Below are 13,878 nucleotides of genomic sequence, written 5' to 3'. Positions count from 1 at the left end.
CCTCTGACTGGTATGTGTGGAGGTGGGATCGAGTAGGAGGGAGAGACGGAGAGAGCACAGCTGTCAGCTGATGCTAGTAGGCTAGATATGGTTGAGCAGCGACTCTGTCCTCATGAGATGCACTCGTAAAGTTCATGAACAGCGTGAAAGGCCACAGAGCTACTTGGAGACCATGCGCACACACACACAGACACATTAACACACACACAGTAAAGGAAAAGACATTTAGAGCTGTAACACACACACACAAACATTTTGCACAAAAACATGTGTAAGCACACTGTATATGCAGAGATGCACATAAGCATGAACACACACACACACACACACAGACTTTCTTATTTCTCATACAACATAAAGAATTAGAGAAGACTGACTTCAGAGCGAGAGGCTAAAGGATAAGAGGGTCGAATAGATGAAATGTGTGTGTGTGTGTGTGTGTGTGTGTGTGTGTGTGGCCATCAACCACGTATCCAAGCATCACACACTTGGCAGCTCCAGTAGCACAAACACACACGCAGACGTTGAACCATCCGTAACAACAGCTGAGCAGGTGGAGGAACCAAAAGGCAGGAGCTACGTAAAGAGGGGTGGAGGGTTTCAGAATAAAGAATATAGCCATCAACGTATAGTACATGAGAGAAAATGTTAATAAATAAATTAGAAGTTACAAATCTGTTGAAAACTATGATTTGACGATTAAAAAGTCTGTCTCGTCAGTCCTGTCTGCAGACTGTGGAAGCAGGTGTCCTGCTGTAATGCCAGCTGCATCCCTCGTGGCCCGAGAGTCAGACTGGTTCAGCCCACTCGAGCTCCTACGTGAACTTGTGAAGCTCGCTTGAGTCCAGTTTCTGGACTCCTGTAGCTGGTCCACCTCTCTTTCGTCCACTTCGGGGGCTGTGCACTTCTGCATCTCCTTCACAATGACTGGTCCAAGCTTAGCTGACGTTAGCCCACATTAGCCACCTGTGGCCAAAAATGGTGGTGGAGCCCTCCACGGGCCTGGTCTTCCCTCAGCCGCTTGCAGTACTCTCACCAGGGACACACAGGGGCAGAAGATTCATCGTAATACTCATATGAATTTATAGTTGTTGTAGCATAGATAGGCTGACTCTGAAAGCAGTGCTGTCTTTAAATAAAAAAGTGGATAAACAAAATAGCCACTCCAATGTTGAGCAGAATCACCATGACAACCAGGATAGAGCTGTAGGCCTGCGTGGGAGAGAGAGAGAGAAAAGGAGAACGTGTCAATAAAATGGACACACACACAAAACACACACACACACACACACACACACAAAGCTGCTTTCTCACAAAGTGTATAATACATGCAAATGCACACACAATCATGTACCGTCATCTTTGTACATTTCTAACAAAGCATGAAACAAGAGCTCATTTGTTTTTTTTATGTTTTCCTGTTGTTTTTATTTTATGCAGTTTGTGATCGATTTGTCAATAAACATGATGGGCGGTGGAGGAGGAAGGGAACGTACAGGGCAACATAAACCTCTAAACCGACATCATTTTACACTTTTAATGTCACATTTGTTGGATATCGTGTTCATCAGGTAACTGTCACTGGAGCTGGAAGAGGCTCTTTTACTAGTTCAGAAAATCTTACAGCCCTGGGGTTTGGAAAACCTTTTTAAAAATACAAATTAACTCATGAGTGTCAAGTTAAATACGATGCAATGACATTTTGAAGATGCAAGGTTTTCACAGGACAGTCCCAGTGTTTTCCTCTATTGAATAACTGACTGCATTGCACTGTATTGATTTTGCAATACTGTGGTAATCCTAAAGCTAGTCACTTTGGAGCTTGTTATGAGGGGATGATGTATTCCTTTAGAAATATGTTCATACCCACCACTACAACTCTTTTTACAAGGAGTTTCATAAAGAGTTATGAAGATACCAGGACCTACATTTATCTACAACTCCAATTCTAAATAAAAGTTGTGATGCCGTGTAACATCTCCATAAAAGGAGAATTCAGTGATTCGCTAATCACGACACCACACAATAAAACATCCCAAGCAAAGCTCTATAGAGTTGAGGTCCCATGATGGGAACACCAAACACTGCTCACTCAGCAGTCTCTGTACCTATATTCAAGAAACTGTGAAAAAAACTAATTGTCCCTACGTTTGCTTTGTTGCTTGTACCTTACTTGAAAGTTTGGATAAAATAGATCCAAATGACCAAATTATTATTATTATTATTACTAAATCTAAAAAAAAATGCCACAGAAAAGGAATGAGTATTTCAATTTTAAATCTGTGTATCCTTCTTGACAAAAAGTGCTTGGACCAAGGACCCAGCTGCAGCCGTGACACGGTTACGTGCGCAGTGCAGTGATGAAGGAGCAATTTGCATCTTAAGATAGATCTTGTTTATCCCACAGGAGAGTCCACCTTTTCTGACAGAGAGAGGCCAGAGGTCGAGCTTGGCTACAGAGCAGCAGCCTGAAGCTGCAGGGGCGTCAGTGTCTTGCTCAGTGACACTTCAGCAGATGCTTGCTGACAGCCTGGGTCATGTGGGCAAAAGCCAGTTGTTGTAACCACCTGTGAGAGGGATTTTAGTATATTCACCAACGTGATCATTGATGCAGCACCACCATCACATATTTTAGTTTTAATAAAAGATTTAACAGAAACCTGTGATATGGATGTAATGAAGTCTACCTCTAAAATAATTTTAACAATCGCTGCAGTGGGAGAGGCAAAATAGGACTCAGAGTAACACTACGCTCTGATATTAAGCTGCTTTAGTGCAACATTGTTGTAAACGAATCTGTCCAGAGTGGCTGCTAACAAGGTTTCTGCTGATCAACTGCTGATAGGCTTATCACAGATCTGTGTCATAGTGATTACCAGACCACAGGCGGATGAAATCCTCTCACCATCGTTCTTTTCTACCTCTATTAAGTAAGAAGAAGCTTTCTTTTTTATCTGTGGTGCACTTGTTGAGCTGAATACATGTTCTGTTTTCTACACCAGAGTTTTCACGTTTGGCAAGTGGTTGGTTGATTACTGCATAATTAGATTATTTTCAGTCTTATTAGTGCCAATTTCATTTTAATGTATTTTTTGTCCTGGAACACATGCTCACTGTGAAGTGGGACATTACTAGAAACAGGCTTCTTAGAGCAGCCACACACAGTGTATTCTGTCATTCTGCAGAAGACGCTGGTTAAAACTCGCCCTAATGTCAGGACAAAAGATCAAGTGAGGTATAATCACAGTAAAAATTGTGCCCATTTGTTTTCCTTTTTCCTTTTTCCTTTTGATTTTGACAAACTTAATCTCTCCGCTGTTTCACTTGACCCCACCAAATACCATTTATAACAGAATGCTTATTAGTGCTGGTAGAAGAAGAAATTAGCTTCTGCTCACTGGCACCTTTGCCTGAAAAGTAATATTTCTAAGGTAAAACCCTCAGAAAGTCTGTTATAACAGCTATATTTGATCTTTTATCAACATGTCTTCAATTAATAATAAATAAAAATGTGTCTAGTGTGTCAAGGTCACCCACAGAAAATTGTTTCCTCTCCACTGTCGCCTAGTGCTGCTCAAGTCTGTCTACAGTTATATTTTGCAAGGTCTTAAACCTTAAACACTGTAAAGTGCCTTGAGAAGACTTCTGTTGTGATTTGGTGCTATGCAAATAAAATTGAAATATTACATGGCTTTACAGTTCTAAAGTGAGTGAGGTGACATCTGTCAGGCAGAGAGTGCTGCCTTCATAACCACAGATACCTGTTGAATGTCACAAGTTTTAGTTTTAGGACCACTCTTGGTCAGACTTGACTCCACTCACAGTATTTCCCCTTACATTTATGGGACTGTGGTCCACAAACCCTACCCCAACCTGACTTCCTGCAGCGGTGCACTGCTTGAAAATCATTACGTGCAGAATTGTCCAATATGGAGAAAAATCTGAAAAACTACTTGACAGAAAATTCAATCTCACTGTCATCTCTACTGGCAAACCTATTCATATTAACTCTTTTATGACACAAAGACATTTCCTAATAATTAGAGTGCAGGCTTACAGACACTGACACTGTGTGGCTTCATAATATCCTTCACGTAAAACATGAATTCCTGAGCTAGTACACCTCGATGTGCTTTTGGATCCTCATTTTATTGTTAGAGCTCACATATAAAATATCACTAACAATGTATTTCATAATTGTAGCAAATAATGCAAATGTACAGCCAAATGTCTGCCGTGCAGTTGCAGAGGGACCTGCAGTACGCATGCGTCATCACTAGCCGATTGAATTACAGTGCTACATACTGTAAGGCTTTCTTTTGTAGAAAGCTTCAGATAAACCGCAGAGTGGCCATAATTCAACACTATGTGTGCTAACCAGTCCGAGGACACATTATTTACACTCGCACCAGTTTTAAAGTCACTCTGGCAGTCTAGTGATGTCTTTGTGCATTTTAAGATTAGATTTTAAGATTTAAATCACTCTAGAGCCCATGTTGTGTTTATCTCAGGGCCCGTGGTTTATCTGCAAACCCTCTCCTCACAATTCAGTGGATTTATATGTGATTTTTGTCTTTGTCATCATGTTAAGTTTTATTATTGTGGGCTATTAAGGGCTCAGCCGTCTTGGGACACATATTCATGTAAATACAAGCCTTTGGGATGCGCAGAGGTTAATTTCTCTGTTCCATGATGCCGACTAGTTGATGCTGTGAGTGGACACAGAGGTGCAGTGCTATTTTAGTACAGACAGTTCATGTTATGCTGCATAGTGTAACAGCGTATATCTATCTATATAATGCACAATCTTCTGTTTGTGTGTGTGTGTGTGTGCATTAGAACAATCCCAGTGTTTCCATGGTGTGATAGTATCTGTGCATGCTGTGAACCTGTCTTACACAAATCTCACTTGCTTCTCTGCGGCTGCAAACACACACACACACACACACACACACACATGCACCCCACCTCCACCCACCCCTCCGCCCCCCTGTCACTGACACACGCCCACCGATTGGCCATCGTTGAAGCAAGGCATAAGCTGTTCCCTAGCAACAGAGCACCGGTTAACCAATAGGGGGCCTTCTGTAAAGAAGGGGCTAGTTTGCCAATCTGCTGTTACTAAGGTGCAGAGAGGACCACTGGGGTTCTCTGTGTACATCTGGGTGTGTGTGTGTCTTTGTGGCTTCAGGATTTCATGTAGCAGGTAGCAGCAGCCACTAAACTATTAAATAACTGACTTAACACACTGTTCCAGAGCCATCACACTGTTTCAGGCATATGTGTGTTAAAGTGAGCAAGTTGTCCGAGTGGTGCAGAACTGTATTCAACAGTTCACACACACACACACACACGTCTCTCTCTGGGGCGTGCATTTATAATATTCTCAGTATGACTGTAGTGGTTTTCACTCTGCTGCTGATTTTCCTGCTAGTTTCATTAGCTAATGCTGTGACTGTATTATCATCCAGGATTAGTGCAGTTGGGGCCGTTCACCAGCCTGAGTCAAGACGTAGCCAAAAAATTATATTATAGAGCGTAATCCCCCCTGCTTGCTCACTGCACACAAAAAAAATCTTTCTTTATTTCACAAGGTTAAACCTTGTGCCTCTCCCCCTGGATTATCTTAATATGTGGGATAACATTGTGTTATGTCATTGGGGATGGGATGTATCCTCGTGACAGTGGGCAACAAATCCTTTTAGTCAAATCAATGTGTGGCAGTGACATGGCAGATATGACAAATGCACCATACAGCTGCTGTCCAGTGAGATACTAATGCTAAGCAAAGCAATTCAGACGTTCAAACTTTTTCAATTTTAAAGCAACAGACTTTTGATGTGAGGCGGCTCTTCATAGTTTCCACTACTATAGGTCCACTTGTTGCAGTGAAGGGAATACATGTTGCTACAACACACAGTGGTATATATGCTACACTTAGGTTGTAGGTCCTGTGCATTAAGGCTGAGCCATAAAGAAATGGTTTTCAGTGGATAAACTTGACTGGCCTGCACAGAGCACTGATCTCATCCACATCCAACAGATTAGAGATTAACTGGAATGCTGAATGCGAGTCAGTAGCCGATCTTACTAATGCTCCTTTGGCTGAATCTGTCTCTGCATCCAGCTTCCAAAATGTGTTGGAAAGCCTCGCCAGAAGAGTGCAGGCTGTTATAACAGCAGATTATTGCTATTGTTTTCCTGATAACATCGTTCATTGATCATGAATTTGTGTAATGTTCAGATGTCTACAAGCTTCAGGTCATAGTGTGTAGCAAGATCAGAAAAATGTTTTTCACTGACAAGTACGTGTCTGGACATTTCTTTGATGTATTTATAAAATACATTTCATCTGTACATATGTTGTACTACTATTTGCTATTATTATTATTATTATTTAATTTTTTGTTTCATCCACAATTTGTAGAAGTTAATATAAGATACAGAGATAGTTAATAACAATAGTAATAAGGATACATTTATTTATGGAAGTTAAAAGTACTTAAAGAGATGTAGAAACCGTTTTAGAACGGTCCGGTGATCAGAGGTTCTCGTCTTTCCAGTCAGATCTTCAATACAACAATACAGTTGTCAGCTGAACTCCCTCATCCTGGTCTACAATTCCTCCCGTCCGCAGCACTCTGCGTTTTTTTTACATTTACATTTTTAGTAATTTGTGAGATATCTTTATCCAAAGCAATTACAAGGTAAGTACAAAAAGATTCAAACCCTGGTCTCCCACATGGAAGATGGGTGATCTTACCACTACACTGTCCAGCAGCTATTCAACTCTGCCAGCGAACAATGTGTTGTGGTCCCCTCGTCTCACCTCAAAAGATCCCACACTAAACTTTTCAGCTCTGTGGTTTTCCCGATGGTGGAACAACCTACCCACCTCTGCACACTCAACTCCAATTTTCTCTTCTGCAACTTGTTCTTCAGTTAAATCTTTAAAAAAAAAGCACTTACTTACACCTCATGAAGCGGAAACAGATCTTCCTAGAGAACTTTACTTTTAAGTTTCTCCTTGGCTTAGATATTTGCCTTTTACCTCACTTGTAAGTCGCTTTGAATAAATGCATCTGACAAATCACTAAATGTAAATGCTGGGGATTGGTGCTCAAGGGCCTTGCTAGGAACCTATTCACACACACCCCAGTGTGTGAGGTATTTCATGTAGAAAATCTGTATGTAAGTGCAGACCATTTATCATTTTGATTTTAACCAAGCCCCCAGTTTCAACAGAACTGAGGCTGAACGTCAAAAATGTTTGCCCTAACTCTAACCAACAGGAGCAATGGGCAAATGAGCAAAAATAACAGTTCATGTACCAGTGGTGATCTATAACAAATTACCAAAGAAAAAATGCTGACTGTGCCAGTCTACCATCACCTGTTTGCCCCTGTGACTGCTTCCAGTGAAAATGTGTCAATGAGAAAGTCGTCCCTGAAAGCCCTCTGATCAGGAGCAGCTCATCGCACTGCATATCTGACACAAGGTAATGCTTATACCCACGGGAGCTTTACGTCTGTGACCACCACATCAGTCAAATATTATCACTCTTAAAGCTACAATATACAACAGCTTCTGTAGCAGCAGCATGTAATCCATCTCTGTCCAAGCCTTCTTTTCCCTGCTCTGCTACTATCTACTATCTTCAGCTAAGGCCTCCAAGTATTAATACTTGTGAAATAACAACTAATAAGAGCACTACAATTTACCGGTCAAGCAGAAATAATCAAGTTTGCTTAATGGTTAGAAGGGTGAGCCTCACTTAAAAACACACTGTTTTCAGGGCTCTTAGTTTAGTAATGTCTGGGCCACAGAATACTTTGAACATCTCCATATTAAAACATGCTTTGAAACATATCTGCTAGGAAAATTTACACAATGTAGCTTCAGTTTGATGTAGCAACCCTGCTGGCAAACACTGAATCTAGTATGGAGTATATATAGTATAGTGTTCCTGCTGCTTGTTTTGGTCGTTTTTTGTTGCCTGCTTTTTTTTCTCTCCACTTTCCACTCACCCCATCCAGTCAAGGCAGATGGCCGCCCCACCCTGAGCCTGGTTCTTCTGGAGGTTTCTTCCTCTAAAGGAAGTTTTTCCTTTATTGCCATTGTTGGGTTTTCTATATAATTTCCGTATACAGTTCTATTTTGTAAAGTCTTAAACCTTAAACACTGTAAAGTGCCTTGAGATGACTTCAGTTGTGCTTTGGCGCTATACAAAAAAAAATTGAATTGAATTGAATTAGAATTCATTTGAACACATTTGTTTCCACCTTGCAAATGTGGGTCTACAGCTCTGTGTGTTAGAAATCAGAGATATAGAACCCCAAGAAATGAGGTAAATATTTAATTGTAGAGTCTAGTAAGTGTGGTGTCATAAGATTAAGTCTTATTGAAACTGAACAAAACACTACTATTTTACAATGGTTGTAAAAAACTACTGCTGTTTAAAATTTTTGTTATACTTTATTAGATAGTGATAACTATCGAAATACAATAACTTCACGTTGGAAGAACTTTTGCCTCTTGACGCTGTCTGCACGGAGGTCAGAGGCCAGACCCATCTATAGAAAAGCATCCCTGCAGCTGATAAGGATGTAGCATTAGTGAAGGACACCTCATCAGACAAGAAGCTGATTAACTGGCTCTTTGCTCGCACAACGCCACAGGGATCCCCAAAGCACAACATAGTGAAAACTATTTAATTATCCAGGTTGCGTTCATTAATCCGAGAAATATTCACAGGGTTAGAAGTTACATGTTGCTGTATTTTGTGTCAACACACCCATAGTTGTGAAAACAGAGATTTAAAGCTGCAAAAAGTAACTCTAACCCTAACCCTCTGCACTCCCTTATATTTTAAAAGTGAGGCAAGAAAAATCGGAATCTGTTTATTTATGTACAAGGTACAAGGTTAATGTACAGATGATGATGTTTCCACCATCACTACTTTTCTGCCTTGAGCAGCTTTAATGTTTGTTTTAAATTTTGTTAAATGCTGTACGTAAGTGAGCTGTGTTTGTATTTGTGTGTAAGTAAGTGAGACTTACCGAGTTGCCTTTACTCTGCATGAGGGTGTGGTCATGCTGCTCCGGTGTGATGGGGGAGGACTTCAGAGGGGGGGAGAGGGTGAGGTCTCGGCGTAGAGGCCGTGAGTCCATCTTCTCCCCCTGTCTGTCCAGCTTGTGCACTGAGTCTTTACCTCCATCTTTCCCCTCTCTTCCTTCCCTCCCGTCACGGTTCTTATGTCTCTGTCGCTGCACAGTGTGCGAGCGCCCCTCTCCATGAGCATGACTGTGCCCATGCCTCTCCTCCCCGAGCCCATGGGGCTTATGGGTAGTGGAGTCTCTGGGCTGTAAAGGCTTCATCTCCATTTCATAGTTGCTAATCTTCTCCTCGTCCTGCTCCAGTAGTCGGCCTCCCCTGCTGTGCACACCCCTGTGTCCAGACGTCCAAGAGGCAGAAGAAGACGACTCTGTCCACCTGTCCCCTCTGGCCTGTCTGTGATTGGATGAGCCATGCTCCCGTGACTTATGATTGGAGGAGCTGTGTTTGTGTCCATTGGTCCGACTAGCTCCTCGTCCACTGACCCCACCTCCAGATTTTGACAGCATCCCCCTCCTCTTGTCTTCACTCCAGCTGTTAGCCCGTGGATACTCCCCTTTCCCTCCTCCTCCACTGGCATCACCTCCTCCGCTACCTCCCTCCATCAACACCTGGATCTCTGTCTGTCCTCCACCCCCACTTCTCTCACTTTTTTCCGCTCCCTCTTTCCCTCTGTCGCCATGATCCACAGCACTCTGCCGGTGAAAGCGGGCGCTCTTGGTGCGCTGGGTTGGCCGAGCAGGAGGAGGAGGGGTGTGAGGAGGTGAGGAAGAAGGAGGGCTGAGGTCAGGGGTGGCTGCATCATTGGAGGGGTCATCAGAAGCTGCGCTCTTCCCATAGAGGTCGGGGCTGTCGGCCGTGCCGGCGCTACTCGACAACCCCTCACCCTCTACTTCACTGGACACCTGACGTTTGGGACGCTGCACCTCCATGCCTGCAAAAAAATGAAGGACATAAGAGAGACAACAGACGCTTAGGAAAGAGGGGCAGTGAAGACACTACGGTGCTCTCTCATAGTAATAACATCACAAAAGTAAAAGTGCAGACACAAACAAACATTAATATTATAATTGTTTCAGGAGCTGTGTGACAATGATTAAGGTGGGAAAGGGGGTTGTATCTTATATTTCAGTTTTTAAAAAAGCAATAACACCATCCAATGTTATGAAACATTAATATTTGGAGGGTTTTTTGGTTGAGTTTTTGATAATAATTCTTTGTTCTTTTTATAATATGGTTGGTCGTTGACATCAGCTTCGCTCTCTGTATTCAGACTTGCCTGTTTCAGGTTAGCTTAGTGCAGAGGTGAATTCGAGGGATGAGGTTACCCTGTGGTAATATTATGTGCTTAATATTTAGATGACTGTGCACTCCACATGTATAATTTCAATACACACACTGCACAAAAATTATTAAAGCTGGGAGAAAGGCTGAATTTTATAAAACATTTCATTTTATAAAAAGGGCTATGCGCCCACCAAATTTATTCATGTTTTTCTTTCCCTTCCCTTTCCCTCCCTTCTCTTGACATAATAAAAGACACACTGCAATATATGAAAATAATGTATTTATAGCAAAGAAGTGAATATTCAAGCAAGTTCAGTTTTATAGCTCCTGAAGATACTGAGTACTGCTGTATTTCCCCCACCACCTAGTTTCCAGAGAATAATAATAATAATACTAATAATACCAAAATAAAATAAAATACACGATGCCCGACTTGCATGGTGGGTGACACAGTGAAAGGATGGATGACTTTCTGCGTGGAGTTTACATCTCCCCATGTCTTCATGGGTTCTCTCCGGGTGTTCCCGCTCCCTCCCATCATTAAAGACATGCATGTTAAGTTAACTGATGATTGGTTACTTTAAATTGTTCATAGGTGTGAATGTGTGTCTGTCTCTGTATGTCAGCACTGTGATAAACTGGAGACCTGTCCACAGTGTACTCCGCCTCCGCCTACATCCACATAAAACAATGTAGCATTAAAACAGAGAAACATCTTTGTGACTAAATTCTTTTTTAGTCTTACAAATATAAATCCAGAATAAAAAAAAACATTTGTTCTTAAAAACAAAAACTTTAAAACTATCTTCCTTTTCTTACTGCAAAAATGTATAAAATGTCCCTTCTCTGTCCCCTATAATAACTTTCCTCGAGTCCCCTGAGATCAGAGGCAAAGGGAACAGTAGGATAGAAGATGATGTCCAAGATATCACCACACATGTTGCAAAATGTCAGCACTGATGCATGTTGACATGGATGTTCTCACAACAATGTTGAGAAACAGACAGCCGCTGAGAGCGACAGAACAGTCACTGTCATCTCAGGTGTGTGTGTTTGGGAGCGTACTTATCACAAAGTGTATGTGTGTGTGGCACGGTGCATGTTCTCGTGGGCTGGCTACCTGCAGTGCTATACAGGTGTGAGAGACAGAAGCAGAAACACAAAGCTGGAGGGTGGTTGACAGTGACCTTTATCACCCCCTCTGCGCGCACACACACACACACACACACACACACACACACACACACACACACACACACACACACACACACACACACAAATATATAGTATATATTTAGTTTGCACATGTGTACCCACACTGGATACCAGTCTGTTGTGGATTATATTACGTGTGCTGTGAGTGTGTTTGCTCACCATTTCCTGGGTGCTGGAAAGAGGGGGAGAACTGCTTAGCAGTGACCCTGGCCATGCGACTCTCCTCCTGGGCTTTCTGAGCTGCTCCCACTGCCGCCTCTGATTTACCCTGCGCATGAGCCGTCCTAACACACAGAAGACAGGGGACAAAGGGGGTTGAGTGCAAAACGTGAAGCCAAATTGAGCTTTAAACATTTAAGAAATGAGGAACAACTAACTATGGTGTCCAAAAGTTATTCCTTGAAAGGAGATAAAAAACAAAACAGAACAGAATAAACACACTGACCTTTGGAAAAATAGTAATCAGTTTCAACTGCATTGCAAAAGTTTCACTGAGGGTTGAGTTTAAAAACTGCATGGGAGCCTTCATTGTCCAACTTAAACCCATTTATTTGACAGGGTGGACAGTGGTTTCTGAAAACAAGCTCCAGATTTACTAAATCTTAAAACACTGGCCTCATTGGTATATGGTAATTATATAACATGTACTATGTTGTATGGAAAATGATCACAGACATTGTGATACTCGAACATCAGCAGATCCACATGATTCACTGAATTCATTTGAGGTGTCACACGCAGACCTTAGGAGCTGCATCCTGGGATTGTGGTATTAATGAAATCTCATCACTGCTGTGCCCATGTGAAGCATTTCCATTTATATTCAAGTATTTGTTCTAAAAAGAATACGCAAAGCAAAGGCAGCCTCATTCACGTCTGAGTTATCTGTGCTGCCGTGTGTCGTTCTGGCTGACGCGTCTCATTATACAAGGCACCTGACTCACAGAGGTAGCAACATACAGATACACAGAAGCACAGCAACACAGAGGCATCAACATATTACAGGAGGACAAATATCACAGCACTACAGTACGACGAGTTAGTGCACATTCATCTGTTTACAGCCGCTGTAATCTTTTGCTTGAAAACAACATAATTCATTTTACTGCCTCTCTGCCCATCATTCATGTCTGTAACTGCTCCTTTATAGCCTCAGCTTCTTATCTCCCACTCTTTCTTTTATTTCTGCCCATTCTCCTTTCTGCCTCTCCCTAATTGCTCCTTCCTTCCTACCATGACCCACCTTTCATCTGCCTCTTGTCGCATCCTCTCTTTCTTCTTCTATAAGAGATCTTTTCTCTCAATTACAAACCCCTATTCTCACCTCTGTCTCTCTCTTTCTATCTTCTATCTATCTTTCTCTGTCTTTGCGAAGCACTCTCCCTACCTCCCTCCCTCTCTCTGGGCAGTAACAGTCTTGATGCAGTGTTGCATGTTGATGCCTATTGATTTTTTTCCTCCTTACCCCTCGCTTCACTCTCTGCCAGCACCGCTATGCCCAGCCCAGCCAGTGTACTCAACACCACCACCGTGTGTGTGAGTCCATGCCTGGTGGTTGTTGAGGGGGCGTGTGAGGTGTACGCGGGGAGAAGAAGACTCCCTCCTCACATGACACACAATCGCATGGCCAGAAATCTCATATTCACAAGGTTTACAAGTCGTGAATAAACATACTCTGGCTGCTTTGCTCTCACCTTGTTGCTGACAGCACAACACAAAAGACCCCTTTTATATATATATATATATATATATATATATATATACATACACATACATACATACATATAGGTATATATATATATATATATATATATATATATATATATATATATATATATACATATATATGTCTTGTCCTTTCCTCCACAACTTCCTGTTCCACTCCTGTCTTTCCTGGGAACAACCTGTTTCTGAATGAATCAGCTGCCTGGAGAGAAAAGAGCTGCCTGCTCCAAGGGGGCTTGATTATACAACACAACATCCTGCCCAGGAGAAAAAAGAAGCTAAAGTTTGCTGATGGACAGCAAGAGGAGAGTAAAGTACAGAGGGACAGGGTGGGGTGGTGATGAGGGAGGGAAGGAGGAGGGTGTGTAACAGAAATTCAAGAGGACAGACTGAAAAGGACGAAAGAAGATGGAGTTAAAAGGTGTTGCGTATTCACCATCAATGAATCATTAGCAGATTAACTGTGAGACAGCATAATTACAGAGGTGCCCAAAAGACAGACATTGTCTATTTTAAGACTAAAGGAGAAGAGGGAGG

At 42.1% G+C, this 13,878-nt stretch overlaps 1 protein-coding gene across 1 annotated transcript in view; it reads right to left on the bottom strand.

Moving 5' to 3' along the window:
- Positions 1-339: 339 nt before the first annotated feature.
- Positions 340-13,878, bottom strand: part of jph3 (junctophilin 3) — a 38,781-nt gene continuing 25,242 nt past the window's right edge. Inside the window, exons 4-6 of the mRNA XM_026364821.1 lie at positions 11,776-11,900; positions 9,060-10,048; positions 340-1,212 (exon numbers count right to left, since the gene is read on the bottom strand). Of these exons, the coding sequence (XP_026220606.1) occupies positions 1,132-1,212; positions 9,060-10,048; positions 11,776-11,900 (1,195 nt within the window). The 3' untranslated portion in view covers positions 340-1,131. The remainder of the gene's footprint in view (positions 1,213-9,059; positions 10,049-11,775; positions 11,901-13,878) is intronic.

This window comes from Anabas testudineus, chromosome 6 (genome assembly GCF_900324465.2).
Source record: "Anabas testudineus chromosome 6, fAnaTes1.2, whole genome shotgun sequence".
In the NCBI taxonomy this organism is placed as follows: domain Eukaryota; kingdom Metazoa; phylum Chordata; class Actinopteri; order Anabantiformes; family Anabantidae; genus Anabas; species Anabas testudineus.
This window is presented reverse-complemented; position numbering and strand designations above follow the sequence as displayed.